This window comes from Apodemus sylvaticus, chromosome 1 (genome assembly GCF_947179515.1).
Source record: "Apodemus sylvaticus chromosome 1, mApoSyl1.1, whole genome shotgun sequence".
NCBI lineage: Eukaryota > Metazoa > Chordata > Mammalia > Rodentia > Muridae > Apodemus > Apodemus sylvaticus.
This window is the reverse complement of record NC_067472.1, coordinates 169,258,050-169,273,186: the sequence shown is the minus strand read 5'-3', so window position 1 is coordinate 169,273,186 and position 15,137 is coordinate 169,258,050. Positions and strand designations below refer to the sequence as shown.

Here is a 15,137-nt window from a genome sequence, read left to right as displayed (position 1 = left end):
CAGGACAACCAGGGCTACACCCACATGGTATTTCACAACTGTCAGTAACTCCAGTACCAGGGAATCTGGCTCCCTCACACAGACATCATGCAAGTAAAACACCAATGCATATAAAATAAAATAAAAATAATAAAATTAAATAAAATCACTAACAAAGAAAGCACAACAAAAATTTTTATCTTGAAAGGAAAACAGTCGGGCGGTAGTGGCGCACACCTGTAATCCCAACACTTGGGAGGCAGAGGCAGGAGGATTTCTGAGTTCGAGGCCAGCCTGGTCTACAGAGTGAGTTCCAGGACAGCCACGGCTACACAGAAAAACCCTGTCTCGAAAAAAACCAAATCCAAACAACAACAACAACAACAACAACAAAAAGAAACAAACAAACAAAAAAAACAAAAGAAAAGAAAAGAAAGGAAAACAGTGAGACCTATAAACTTCAAAGGGAGGCTTCTTAAGATTTAGGTAAAAAAAAAACCAACTCAAAAGGTTCAGGAAGTACTTGTAGCTGACCAAATTCACTACCTGCTTTTTCCCCAGACTTATATAAGCAGTAATGGTGGCTGTCTAAGAAGGAGATTCCCATCCCCCCAGTTCTCTTTAGTAGATATTTGGATCTGTTGCTGCCCTGGTCACTGGTTATGGACCAGTTTGGACTCCAAAACAAGTTGGAATAAAATTTTATGTGCATTCAACACATATAAACCTTTCACCTAAGCAAGTTCAAGAACTATTTATACAGCGTGTACATTGAGGCACTGCGACCAGCCCTTCAGAGACTGGAATAAAGAAAATCTGAGGCAAGGGCTGGGCATGGGGTGTGAACTGTCAGTTCCCGCTGGAAGGAGAGGCAAGGAGATCTCTGCATGGTTTGGGCCAGCCTGGTCTACATAGTAAGTTCCAGACCAGCCAGGGCTACAACAAACTGAGACTCTATTTGTGTGCATGGATGTGTGTACACCATGGCACAAGTGTGGAGGCCGGAAGACATCTTTATGTCTTTATCTCAGCGTCACGTCATTCCAGGGACGAGCTCGGGCGAGCACACTTTCACAAGCGCGGCACTCACTATGACGTTTCACTGGGCCTTTGCCATGAATGTTGGCCTGAAATTAGCTATCCTTCTATCTCAGTGGTCTGAGTGCTAGGATTAGAAGTGTACTATGCCCCTGTGTCTTGCTATACTATTTTATCTTTTGTGTGTGTGTGTGTGTGTCTGTGATAGGCCTGCAAGTGGGTGTAGTGTCTATAGAAGCCAGAAGAAGGGGTCAGATGCCCTGTAGATGAAATTCTTAAATATTGAGTCATCTCTCTGTCTTTTAAAAATTTACGTGTGTGTGTTTTGCGTGTGCCATGTGTGCATATGTGTGAGTGTGCATGTATGTGCACTTTGACCACAGTACAGCACTGCACACGTACGGATGTCAGAGGACAGCTTGTAGGCGGTTGTTCTTTCCAACATGGCGTGGCCCCAGGAACCGGACTCCCACTGTGCGGTTTGCCCAGTGAGCACCTTACTGTCACTGAGCCTCTCACTGCTCCCAGCCCATCAGCTGTATATCTGTGAAGACATTAAAGCATAATATAAAACATAAAATAATAAAAATCAGCAATATCTGCGTAGTGAAGTCAGTACACAGCGGTCAGAGGAAGACATTTTATCCTTCTGCGCCAAGCCCTGTCTTTTCTCTCTGAACTTTAACACATGAGCCTTAACCTCGAAGGCCTGTTATCGGACCTTCAGGTACGTGTGGGCTTGATGCTCCTGCATAGCCAGAGACTTCCTTCACAGCAACAACATCAGCAGCGCGACACTTTCCTTATCTTGGGACTCAGCAAACCTCAGTGTCCAGTCCTCTCAGTCAAATTGGATTTTACCACAAGATTTGGTAACAGTTTCCCATGTCCTCCTCTGCCGAGTCACTCTTTCCCCCATCTCAAAATAATGTAGGTGTGAAGACTGGGCACCCCGAGACTGTATGTGTCACAGCATGTGGAAAGTGGGTTAGCGTGTGTGTGTGTGTGTGTGTATGTGTGTGTGTGTGTGTGTGTGTGTGTGTGTGTACACGCTCCTCCTTTGTCACCTCACACCAGAGTGAGGCTGCGAGTGCTGGGTGTCTGGACATCATATGAATATGGTGAGGCACCAGGGAACAGAATGTACACATTTTTGAGATTCATATATATGTCTTATAAATCTGTGAATATATCTGCTGCCTAATTCATTATAGACAGAAATGCATACCAAGACTACACGCCTTGCCGCTGTCAGCTTATTAGACAGGCAAAGATCCGGAAGTCTGAGGGCCTGCTTTGTTTGGAAATGAGTGCTTAGATTGCCAGTAAGAGTTCAAACTGACAAGATTTTATAGAGGTCAGTTTGACATCACGCTGAAAATTAGTTTAGCCTTTGTCCCAGCTACCCCATGCATAGTATCCCCACCCCTTCTCTTCTCTGTCTCTGTCTCTCTCTTTCTGTCTCTCTCTCTGTCTCTGTCTCTCTCTCTGTCTCTCTGTCTCTCTCTGTCTCTCCCTGTCTCTCTGTCTCTCTTGTTTTTTTGTTTGTTTGTTTGTTTGTTTTTTTTCTTCAATACAAGGTTTTTCTGTGTAGCCCTGCTGACTGTTCTGGAACTCACTCTGTAGACCAGTGTGGCCTCGAACTCACAGCGATCCATTTGCCTCTGTCTTCCTAGTGCTGGGATTAAAGACATGTACCACTCTCACACACAGTAAATATTTTATTTTTATTCATTATAGTATTTTTTGGTAGAACAATAGATGGAAATAGAGCAGGTAGAAGTCCGGGTGCGTCCAATTATGATTTGTGTAACTAACAAAATCAATATTGAGGTCAGTTTCAGGCCGAGCGGTAAGCGGTAATAAACACGTGGCTTCGTGGCTTGTGCTCGCTGGCTGGTTTTTTTCTTCCTTCCTTGCTCGGTCTTGTTAAGTTGCCCAGGCTAACCTCCAACCTAATGCTTTTGCATCAGCCTCCAGGCTGGCCCTATAGGAGGCAGCCATAAAGCAGCTAACCCGGATCTGTAACAAACTAGCCCTGATCTGATACTGGGCTGAGCTCTGATACGATACAATGTAACACAAGGAATTGTATTCTAAGAAATGATTGAATAAATTGAGCATATTCACAAGGTAAATCTGTGTGGACCTCCTAATTGCTCAGTGCCTCGGGAACCCAGAGGCCCCTGTCACCAAACCCTGCAGACCTCTGTTTCAAGGACCCAAAGTGTAGTAGACTCTGAGTCTGCTGAGAGGGCTTCTTAGTTCAGGGCGCTACCTTATCCTTATCATGTGGTTCGAGGGTCATGGAGCTTGCCACAGTCTCTGAGGTCCTGTAGATGTAGTTTAATTGGTAGAGTGTTCTTCTGTCACGAGTGAAGTCCTTAGTTACTTCTCCAACACTGTAGGAACCCAGAAACCCTGTAAGTGTGATGCACACCTGTAATTGGTCTCAGCATTTGCATGTTGGGCACAGGAGGCTCTGGAATTTAAGGCCATCCTCAGCTATATAGCAAGTTCAAGGCTAGCCTGGGCTCCATAAGTCCCTGCCTCAAAAAATAAAATAAGCCGGGCAGTGGAGGCGCACGCCTTTAATCCCAGCACTTGGGAGGCAGAGGCAGGCAGATTTCTGAGTTCCAGGCCAGCCTGGTCTACAGAGTGAGTTCCAGGACAGCCAGGGCTACCCAGAGAAACTCTGTCTTGAAAAACCTAAATAAATAAATAAATAAATAAATAAATAAATATTAAATTAAAAATAAAAAGGGCAGGGCTAAGTGGTGCACAGCACTTGCCACGCTTGCCAGGGACTAGGAGTCCACGAGTCTGCATCACATGACACAACCAGAAAATTCCATGCCAGTCCAGTTCCCAGCCCCAATGTCGAGGAGCTCCCGATTCCCTGAAACTCTGTCTTTAGGAGGTCTGACACCCTTTTCTGTCCTCAGAGGCACCTGTACAAATGTGTACACAGCCAGATACACACATTACATAAATAAAAATAAAACAAACCTTTTAGAAAATGTTAAAAGACACCTCAGGGCTGGTGTTATCGCTCAGTGGGAAAAGGCGCTCGCTTGCCTCCACGCCCGACAACCTGACTTTGACCCTCGGGACTCAGAGAAGGAGAGAGCTGACTTCTACAAGTTGTCCTCTGACCTTTAAGTGTACACTGTGAAACAACAGGCCACTCTCTTCCCAAGGCTGGCCCTGAATTTACACAGTGGAGGATGGCCGTGAACTCCTGGACCTTGCCTTTGCCTGTCGGAAGCCACCACTCCCAGCTTAAGTGACTCTCAGGGCACTCTGCGTGTTAGCCGCGTCTCTGCCCAGGAGTCTCTTGATTATACTCACAGTGTTCAAATATTTGAAGAAAATAAAAATTGTGAAATTCTTGCCTTGCTATTTTTGGATGTGCTAGTTTGGCAGTGGACTGTGAAAGCAGACTTTAAAAATTAATTGATCATTAACAAAAACCCAAATAGTCATGTCTTTTTCTTGTCTACACAAAAAAAATTAGTCCAACGTGAAAAAGTTTCACCACAATCCTTCCAACAAATGGTGTTGGGGAAACTGGCCCAGAAGCTACAGGGCAGAACCCTATGGACTGAGTTTCCATTTTTCAAAAGGGCCAATTTCTTGCTTTCCGTGGTAGCACGAATTATTTGTAATCTTAGCACTTTAAAGCACCGAGGCAGGAGGATTTCTGTGAGTTCAAGACCAGCTTGGGCTATTTGAAAGTTCTGAAGATGGGCTGTACATCCGTCCACCTGTAATCCCAGCACTCAGGAGGCTGAGGCAGGAGGATTGGGGGTTCCAGACAGCCTGATCCACACACTGAGAACCTTTCTCACAACCAAATAAAGACTTAGATTACACAACAATATGAATGTACTTACACACTGTTTCTAAGTGAGTACACTTACGGTTAACATGGCAAATTCAATATAAAGTGTTGGGTTTTTGTTTTTGGTTTTTTTTGGTGGGGGTTGGATATAGGTCTTCCTATGTAGCACTGTAGTACTGTGCAGCCTAAAATTCAGTATGTAGACCAGGCTGGACTCAAGTTCACAGAGATTCAACTGTCTACCTCCTGAGTGAGAGATTAAAATCAGGCCCCACCATGCCCAGGCATGCGGAGTGGATTTAATCACAACCTTAAGAAAATCTGCCAGGATAGAGTTTAATAGTTCTTTTCATGCAACTATCGGGTTGTATTGGGTCCACAGCCTCACCATGGGGTGAGGATTATACTCTCGCTTATCCGTGCACCAATCGTCATGTGACACACGGCTGCCTGTTCGCCACTGTGTTTTGCGACATTGTTGTTTTGTTTGTGTATTTGGGAACTTATTTATGTTGTTTTATGACGTCACATGGAGCTCAGTCAGGTCCGCTGTGGAGCAAAAAGCTTCACGGCCCACGTCTGCTACTTCACTGACTGAGGAGGCTGAGGCAGGATGGTCACAAGCTCAAGGCCAGCATGGTGAGATCGTGGCTCAAAATAAAAAGCAAAATGGGACGCTGAGGTGTGACGGAATGGTAGAGCCCCAGTGAGAGGCTGGGGCATGGCTCAGTGGTAGAGTCCCTGCTCAGAATCCCCCTGTGAGGGGCTGGGAATGCAGTGCAGCGCAGCAATCGAGCCCTCACAGAAACAGGGCCCATGGTTCCCTTCTCAGTACTGGAAACAAAAAGGAATGTGTCACTTCAACAAGATATATTACTTTCCTAATTGAATGAAAAAAAAAAAAGGAAAGAAACATGACTGGTCCTGGGTATGGTGGAGGATACACACCCATACACACACACACACACACACACACACACACACACATACACATACATATATACACACATACACACATACACACACACACACACACACACACACACCCATATACACACACCCATACACACACACACACACCACACACACATATACACACACACATATACACACACGCACACCCCCCATATACACACACCCATACACACACACACACACACCACACACATGCACACAACACACACACATACACACATACACACATATATACACATACACATACATACACACATATACACATACATACACACATATACACACATACACACACATATACACACATACACACACATATACACACATACACACACATATACACACACACACATACACATATACACACATATACACACATATACATACACATACACACACATACACATACACACATATACACCTACACATATACACACATACACATATACACACATATACACACATATATATACACACATACACACATACACACATACGCACATACACACATATACACACATACACATACACACATACACACACATACACACATATACACACACATACACACATACACATATACACACATATACACACATACACACACATATACACACATATATATACACACATACACACACACACACATACACACACATATGTGTAAAATGAGGCAGAGTGTACATGACTAGTCCTGGGTGTGGTGGAGGAGAAGGATATAAGCACACACACACACACACACACCACAGATATATGCATAGCCAGAGGCAGGGTGTTTGGGAGAGTCCAGGGTGGACATGACTAGGGCAGAGTGAGCTGAGTCATGTGAGGAGAAGGGAAGGGAAGGGAAGGGAAGGGAAGGGAAGGGAAGGGAAGGGAAGGGAGAGAGAGGGGTACCAGGTGCAGCCGTCAGGAGGCCAAAGGTACAGAGAGCGGGGAACCACAATTGCTGGATTATATAGGGAAGAGCAGCCCAGCCCCTGGTCTTGAGAGTCAAGGTAGGCTCTGGGGTGCGCCAGCCAGGAGGGCCCGGTAACAGTCAGGGACTGAGGGATGCTGGGAGAAACCTGGTGTCCAGGTCCTCTTTGATGCGTTAGATAGGCTGCCCAGCTGCTCCTCCCAGATTTGAGATCCCAGCTACTATAGATGTGACTTTATTTAGAAATAGGAGTCAGATGCGGTGGTGCACACCATTAATCCCAGCACTACGGAGGGAGGCAGAGGCCGGCGGATCAGTGTGCTTTCCAAGCCAGCCTGGTCTACAAAGCCAGCCTGGTCTACAAAGTTACAAGCGGGGCTACATAGTGAGACCCTGTCTCAAAGAAAAACAAAAAGAGTCATAACAGGCCCTGTTCTGAAGCTTCATTTCAACCCCACCCCCAAAAGAAAAAAGAAAAGAGAAAAAGAACAGTTCCAAAACACTAACCCAGCCTGGGATGCCAGGAATGCTTTATCAGAGCCGGAAATGGTGCCCAGTGAGGAATGGCAGGTTAAAGGAGGGGGCTGAGGTTCAAAGAGACACAGGAAACACAGTTCAGTTCTTAACAAACACACATCTTTTCTTTCAGATGCTTTATTATTCCAAGTAAGAAAAAAATTTAAAATAAATAAATAAGATAAATACCCATAATAAATAAGAGGAAACCCAAGAAGAAACATCGCTAGAACCGGGAGGACTCAGGATGCATAGCTGGGGCTTCGGCCCTGCAAAGGCTCTACCATGCTCAGGGGGTCGGAGGAGCCCACATCCGGGGGCTCTGGCGGCAGGAATCCTGGTTGGTCCTGGGGCTCGTGGAGCAGGCCTGGCATGGGCAGAAAGCGCACAGGTCCCCAGGATGTGGGATCCTGGTTTGGGGAGTCCTTCTGGGGCAGGCGCAGGGGCAGGCGCAGGGGCAGGCCGTGGGCTTCAGACTGGTACACGTTGTATCCGTCCGCAAGCAGCAGCTCCCTGAAGCTGCAGGCCTCAGGATCAAAGTGAGGCTGGGGGACAGAGAAAACAGTCAGACACACAGTACCTTTCTATTTGCCAACCCCTGACTGAAAGGTCCAGCCCCAAACTCCTCCTTCAGATTCAGGTCCAGCCTCAGCTTCCTCTCTCAGACTCAGAGTCAAGTCTCAGCCTCCTCCCTCAGACCCGGAGTCCAGACATGGGCCAAGTCCATTCACATCAGAAGTTCCGGCCCCAGCCATCTCCATCTGCAGACCAGCAGGTTCAGGCCCAGCCTCTTCCCTTATTCTCTGCCTAGGTTGGCATTCTGCCCACCACCTCCAGTCATGTCATTTACTGGTCCTGGGTACCAGAGTGGCCCCCTGTGAGAGGGTAGGTCAGGTACAGGGTTACAGTCCTGACACTTGGCCTCTTTGAGGGCCAGGCTGCCCTTCACATATGTCAAGACTCGAAGCCAGTGTTCTCTTGCAAACAGTGGGGCCACAGCCAAGCAGAATGCAGTAAATGTACACTCTGTAAACGGGGAAAGGGGGAGGCTGCTGAGAGGACCACAGAAAGAGACTCACCGATCCGTATAGAGTTCCGTCTGGCTGTTGGCAAAGAAACCTAGATGCTTTGACACCCAGGATTTGAATGACCCCTGGCTTCAAGGCTTTGAGCTCCAGGAGACCTGCGAGGCAAAGCAAAGACACTCAGGGTCTTGTCCACTGCGGCCGCGAGAACCCAGGGGCCCCGTCCCCTCACCTCCGCGAGGCCCCGTCCCCACACTCACTTTCTGGGCTGCGGTGTGCTACGCCTACCACTGTTCCATCCTCCCTGATCTCCAGGTGGGCTTCAGTGTCCTGGTCATCATCCGTGTAGAGGTACCTCTGCCGGACTTGACCCCCAAACTGGAGGAGGGGGCTGGAATCAGGGATGGGGTATGCCCGGTAGACCCCCAGCAGGAAGACAGCCAGCAGCAGACGGACCCACAGTCCCAGGACCCCAACTCTAGATTTCATCCAGTCCATCAATGGCGCGCTCCGTTAGGGAAAGCCCCTGGCAGGTGTCCGAGGAGGCAGCTGGAATCGGCTTCTGACTCCGGTGCCCCAGCAGGGAAGGTTCAGATTCAGACCGGGGCTCAGACAAAGTGATTGCCTGTTTCTCCTGTGTTGAATCCCCAGCTGAGAAGACACTAAGGCTGTCTGGTGAACACAGAAATGCCAGAATTTATACCCAGACAGGCCCGCCCACGTGCCCTCCCCACTCCTGACGCGTGATATTTGACACACTTGGCAGGAACCTGAATTCCACCGTGGCCAGGGCGGCCTGGACGGATGATGCAATGGGGGGGTCTTTCCAACAGGGGTCTGAATGAAAAGGACTAGGCGTGGACCCCTGGGTTTGGGGGAAGAGTGATGGGGGGGGTCTGTACTCCTAAATCTGAGGGAGGAGGCTGGGGTCTTCACCTTAGCATCTGAGGAGAAGAAAGATGGGATTTGGGGCTTTGGGTCTAAGGAAGGGGACTTGTCTATACTCCTTAGTCTAAGGGAAGAGGTGGGGGTCTGCACTCCTGGGTCTGAGGGAGGAGACTGAAGTCTACACTTCTGGGTCTGAAGGTGGCTGGGGTCTGCACTCCTGGGTCTGAGGGAGTAGGTTGAAGTCTATACTCCTGGGACTGAGGGAAGTGGCTAGGGTCTGCACTCCTGGGTCTGAGGGAGGAGACTGAAGTCTACACTTCTGGGTCTGAAGGTGGCTGGGGTCTGCACTCCTGGGTCTGAGGAAGGAGACTGAAGTCTACACTTCTGGGTCTGAAGGTGGCTGGGGTCTGCACTCCTGGGTCTGAGGGAGGAGGCTGAAGTCTACACTCCTGGGTCTGAGGGAGGTGGTTGGGGTCTGTACTCCTGGGTCTGAGGGAGGATGCTGGGGTCTGGCTCTTGGGTCTGAGGGAAGAGGCTAGGGTCTGAGGGAGGTGGCTGGGGTCTGTATTCCTGGGTCTGAGGGAGGAGGCTGAAGTCTACACTCCTGGGTCTGAGGGAGGTGGTTGGGGTCTGTACTCCTGGGTCTGAGGGAGGATGCTGGGGTCTGGCTCTTGGGTCTGAGGGAAGAGGCTAGGGTCTGAGGGAGGTGGCTGGGGTCTGTATTCCTGGGTCTGAGGGAGGAGGCTGGGATCTGGCTCTTGGGTCTGAGGGAGGAGGCTGGGGTCTGGCTCTTGGGTCTGAGGGAGGAGGCTGGGGTCTGGCTCTTGGGTACTAAGAAGGAACACGGGGCCTCAGACTTTCTGTGTAAACAAACTGAGCTGATGTAGTTCATCCTTTTTGAATTTCAAGGTTCAAAGTGCTTTGGGGGGGGGGGTCTGAGGCTTTCTTTAATCATCAGAAGAGCTGCGTCGGCCATGTGTAAGAGGAGTCCTCAGCCCAGCAGGTGGAAGTCTCCCAGCTGGCCACAGGCCCATCTCCTTCACCAACCCCTGCTTAGCATTCAGGTCCGGTGCTCAGCTGCTGTCCTCCCTGATGCAATCCTAGTGCTTCTTTCACCAGACACTGTCCTGCACAGGTGCTCCCCAGATGCCTCGGGGGATGGGTAGGATCAGGCTCTCTGAGGGGGAAGAGCCGGATGGTTTCTTGCAGTCCAAGGCATGCTGGGGCAGATTTCTGGGTCTATAGGCTAAACCCTGAGCAAGGGCTCTTGGGAGTGAGACAGGAATCTGAGTACTGACGCCTAAGCCCCAGGGAGCATCTCTGGGAGGAGGCTGGAGAACGGGGACTTTGGGTCTGAGGTGGCCCTGGGACTCCACAGCATGAAGAAATGATCTAATCTTGGGCCAACTAAGTGGAATTTCTGAGTCTTTGTAAGGTGTCAAGGTGAGGCTGCAGGCCTGACTCTGCAATTAATTAAAAGGCTCAGAACCATGGGAGCCTTTGTCTCCAGCCTCACTAGAGGCCTGTTGAAAACGCTGTCTCTCCTTCTGACCAGAAAAAAGTTATCTGCAGTATTTACCAGTCTAGAAAGTAACAGCATGGATCACCACAGAGGAAGGACTTGGGGCGCAGACAATGTGTGGAGTGTGATGTGTAGGCGGCTACAAGTAGAGGCTCAGACTTGGGCCGAGGCAGCTGGCAAACTGGTTCTCCATCCTCCTGGGAAAATGTGGCGGGCGGGGTAGGAAGAAGGAGCAGGTGGCCAGACTTCGCTCTGTTGGGGCGTGGCTACTCCCAGAGCATCCAGCTAGGGGAAGCGCGCAAGACCCGGCACCGGAGAAGGCAGTGCTCCTGGGACCTGAGCTCCAGGCTCCAGCCTTGCAGCCCGGGTGCTAGTTCCCGGGTCCATACAGAGGATACGGCAGCTTTGGGTACCAACTGGGCTGCCCATCGCGGAGTCAGAGTATCCAGAAGAGACAGGGGCGCAGCGCCCCATCCACCTGGGCGGAGGAGAGGGCGCAGCGCCAGGTAGGATGTGGCTCCGCCTCCCGCTACCTGCCCAGCTCGGAGGGCGGAGGCTGTAGACCTTGGAACTCTGCCTCTCTTTTTCTCTCCCTCCCTCTCTCTCTCTCTCTCTCTCTCCCTACGGGTCTCTGAGCCCCAGCCTTCAATCGGTTTCAAGAAGGAAGTTTGAAGCAGAGGGCGGAGGGCTAGGGAGCCGGGGCTCCTGACCTTCAAGCGCGGCCGATGAAGGCTACATTTTGGAACTGGAAGCTCAGGCATAAAGAATTCGTTTGCACCACCAGCAAGGAGCTCAGGTTAGTTGGCACCGATGATGCTAGACCCCCAGGGATGACAGGGATGACCCCCTCTAACATTAACTCCGTCTTCCTCAAAACATGGAAGCTATCCCAAACCTCTCCCCCTTAAAAATCCCTTCCCTCCTGTCAGAGCAAGGATCTTAAGGACTCAGGAAACTAAACCAATTCATCAAAAGTTGTAAGATCCACAGGCCTCCTTCCGAATGCAGCTGTTGTATGTGCTCCTCTGTACTTGCTGTAGGCTTTGTAACTAGGTAGCGGCTGTAGAGTCACCCAGGCTTTTGTAAGTGACCCCCTCAATAAGTTCACCGAGTCAGACATGAGTATGTGACTGGTCCTTAGGTGGGATAAATAGGTATTTGTTCCTGTCTCACAGGACAAGTCATACAGCATCCAGGGGCATGCTTTTACAGTTCTAAAAATACTTCCTCTTTATCTGGGCCTCTCCTAGTTTCCAACTATTGCCTGGGAGGCAGAATGTGCCAGTAACATAGAGGTGCACCTCAGAAGGAAGCCCCCAAATATTCCTGTCTTGCAGCCACTCATTTGCATAACTCCTGACCTCACTGTATTTGCCAGAGCCTGAGGAGTCCCAGACGGTGGCTGCTGGTTCGTCCTGTGTGCCTAACTCCCCTTTTCTCCCCTCAGCTATGTGGACTCCCAGCCGGAGGCAGCTCTGCCTGGCATTCCTGTTGGTCTGTGTGCTCTCTGCCGGTTCCTTCTTCTTCCACCTGAATGGAAGAAACTTCTTTCGAAATGGTCTAACTCTCTCTGTCCTGTGTTCAGACTATCACCTGCTGAAGTCCCCAGTGGCCATGGTATGCCTGCCGTATCCGCTGCAGACATCCAATGGCTCTCCTTCCTGCCCTGAGCAGTCCTCCCCGCTCTCTGGGACTTGGACAATCACCCCGGGCGGCAGGTTTGGGAACCAGATGGGGCAGTATGCCACATTGCTCGCCCTAGCCCAGCTCAACGGCCGCCAAGCCTTCATCCAGCCTGAGATGCATGCTGCCCTGGCCCCTGTGTTCCGAATCTCCCTGCCAGTGCTGGACCCTGAGGTGGACAGCCTCACGCCTTGGCAGCACTTAGTCCTACATGACTGGATGTCAGAGGAGTACTCCCACCTGGAGGACCCGTTTCTCAAGCTGTCTGGTTTCCCGTGCTCTTGGACCTTTTTCCACCATCTCCGGGAACAGATTCGTAGGGAGTTCACCCTGCACGACCACCTACGGGAAGGAGCCCAGCACCTGTTGAGCAGGCTACGTATAGGCCCAGCAGGCCTCCGCCCTCACACCTTTGTGGGTGTCCATGTTCGTCGTGGAGACTATCTGGAGGTGATGCCCAATCGCTGGAAGGGTGTGGTGGGTGACCGAGCTTACCTTCAGCAAGCCATGGACTGGTTCCGAGCCCGGCACAAAGACCCCATCTTTGTGGTCACCAGCAATGGCATGAAATGGTGTTTGGAGAACATTGACACATCCCATGGTGATGTGGTCTTCGCTGGTGACGGACAGGAGGGTACCCCGGGGAAGGACTTCGCGCTCCTCACTCAGTGTAATCACACCATCATGACTATTGGCACCTTTGGCTTCTGGGCTGCCTACTTAGCTGGTGGAGACACTGTCTACCTTGCTAACTTCACCCTGCCAGATTCAGAGTTTCTGAAGATCTTCAGGCCTAAGGCTGCCTTCCTGCCCGAGTGGGTGGGCATTAGCGCAGACTTGTCCCCGCTGCAGGCTCAGTTTGACCCCTGGGACCCAGACAGCCTTTTTAGATTGGTCTGACTCACCAAGAGTCAGCCATCCATATCTCTTTGCTTTGGAGTCTGTCTGTGATAGTTCTGGAGCTGGGGAGGAGGGGGGGGGGTCATTTCCAGACTTGCAGATGAGCTTTTTGGAAATGCTAGAATGCTTTGCAGACATTTCAATAGGATATCATTTTCTGATGGCAGGGGAAGCCCAAGTCGGCACTGTAAGCCACAGTCTCTTCTGACTCTCCTGACTCACCTTCTTAGAACTTCTGGGCAGCTGCTTCTGGATTAGGGAAGGAAATCCAGACTTACCTGCTGGCCTTCTGGATTTCTGGGGTCATTCTGGGCTGTTTCTGAGAGCCTGGTTCAGTCCCTGTGCAGCACCCTGCAGGGCCCTCCCAACACTCCAGACAGTGAAGAATTTACTGAAGATGGATGCAAAAGCTCAGTACTTCCCCACTGCTGGAAACATGGAGTCATGCGAACCTTTCAGCGGCCAGACTCTCATTAGAGAGATGGGAACAATCTGAGTACATATGAATTCTGTCCAACTCCTTGGTCCCAGAGAAACCTCAAAGACTTTTATTTAGGGTGGGAATAGCAAATGAGTTAAAAGTGTGCTAGAGAGAGCCTCTATTGAGATGCATCCATTTGTAGGAGCAGGGTCTCCTAAAAGGTCTAGGAACTTAAAGAGAGAGAGAGAGAGAGAGAGAGAGAGAGAGAGAGAGAGAGAGATCAAAAGTTAAAGAACTGCACAGATTAGTCCTGCATTTAGGATCAAAGAGGTTTCTTCTTCTGAAGATGCTATAGGGTATCTGGGATCTGTTTTCTAGGGGTAACCAGGCCTATAGAAAAGAAGGGTATACCCCTGGGCTCACAAAGCCCCTAAATCCAGCTCTGATAAGATCCAGGGTGACAGGTGTGAAGGTGTTTCAGAACCCTGAACCCGGCCTAAGCCCCTACAGAAGCACAGGTTTGAAGCAAGCATAGGACATTTGTTTGAGTTCAGGTATACTTGAGGCTTTTTTAAGAATGGAGGAAGTTTCCTCAAATAGCATTTAATCTAATTGTATTCCCTCCCAAGACCAACTTCTATTCTTCTCAGGGAGTTTCCGGGCACTTTTTCCCAACTTGGCCTGTACAGGCTGGAGAGAGGGAGCTGTGAATTAAAGGGCCACATCACCAACACATGTATCTGATGTTTTTGAAACTGTGTACTGCATGTGTGAGTGCGCAACACAATAAAGGTGTGTGTGTGTGTGTGCGTGTGTATGCACGCGCGCGTACACGCGCAAACCAGGGACATTCATGACTCATGGATATAGCACCTACTCAGATCTGGTAACCCTTGCTGCAGGACTTGTGATCCAATTTCCTTTCTCTGAAAATTTCGGTATTGGCCACTAGACCTGTCCTATGTTTTGTCTTGAGATGGTCTCTGTAATCCAGGCTGGCCTAGAACTCACTCTGTAGACCAAGCTGGCCTGGAATTCGTGGCAGACTTCCTGTTTCAGTCTCCCAAGTGTTAGGACTACATGTGTGGGTCACCACGCTTGGATCCAGCCCCCTCCTTATCTGGGTTTGAGGCAAGAATGGAAGAATATCACTATTCAGCACTTGGGAGGCAGAGATTTCTGAGTTCGAGGCCAGCCTGGTCTACAGAGTGAGTTCCAGGACAGCCAGGGCTATACAGAGAAACCCTGTCTCGAAAAAACAAAAAACAAAAACAAACAAACAAACAAACAAACAAAAAAAAGAATATCATTATCAACTATGTTTTCCGTGCTGTGGGACAGATCTTAAAGAGAGACACTCCAGGGCTTTCTGGGAGTTGTAGTCCCAGTTTAGAAGACTAGCCACTTCCCGCATCTCCTTATCTGGA

At 49.7% G+C, this 15,137-nt stretch overlaps 2 protein-coding genes across 3 annotated transcripts; one reads left to right on the top strand and one right to left on the bottom strand.

The window, feature by feature from the left end:
- Nucleotides 1–7,413: 7,413 nt before the first annotated feature.
- Nucleotides 7,414–8,949, bottom strand: Fgf21 (fibroblast growth factor 21). Its single transcript, XM_052178730.1, has 3 exons — nt 8,557–8,949; nt 8,351–8,454; nt 7,414–7,816 (listed from the first exon to the last, which is right to left on the bottom strand). The coding sequence occupies exons 1-3, from the start codon at nt 8,792–8,794 to the stop codon at nt 7,514–7,516; spliced, it is 645 nt and encodes a 214-aa protein (XP_052034690.1). The 5' UTR covers nt 8,795–8,949; the 3' UTR covers nt 7,414–7,513.
- Nucleotides 8,950–11,006: 2,057 nt separating this feature from the next.
- On the top strand, nt 11,007–14,551 carry Fut1 (fucosyltransferase 1 (H blood group)). Of its 2 annotated transcripts, none has more exons than XM_052163004.1 (2): nt 11,007–11,212; nt 12,154–14,551. In XM_052163004.1, exon 2 carries the CDS (start codon nt 12,156–12,158, stop codon nt 13,287–13,289), a length of 1,134 nt encoding a protein of 377 aa, XP_052018964.1. In that variant the 5' UTR covers nt 11,007–11,212; nt 12,154–12,155; the 3' UTR covers nt 13,290–14,551. The 2 variants fall into 2 exon arrangements, with proteins under 2 accessions (XP_052018964.1, XP_052018963.1); XM_052163003.1 differs by having other exon boundaries at nt 11,007–11,502.
- Nucleotides 14,552–15,137: the final 586 nt, after the last annotated feature.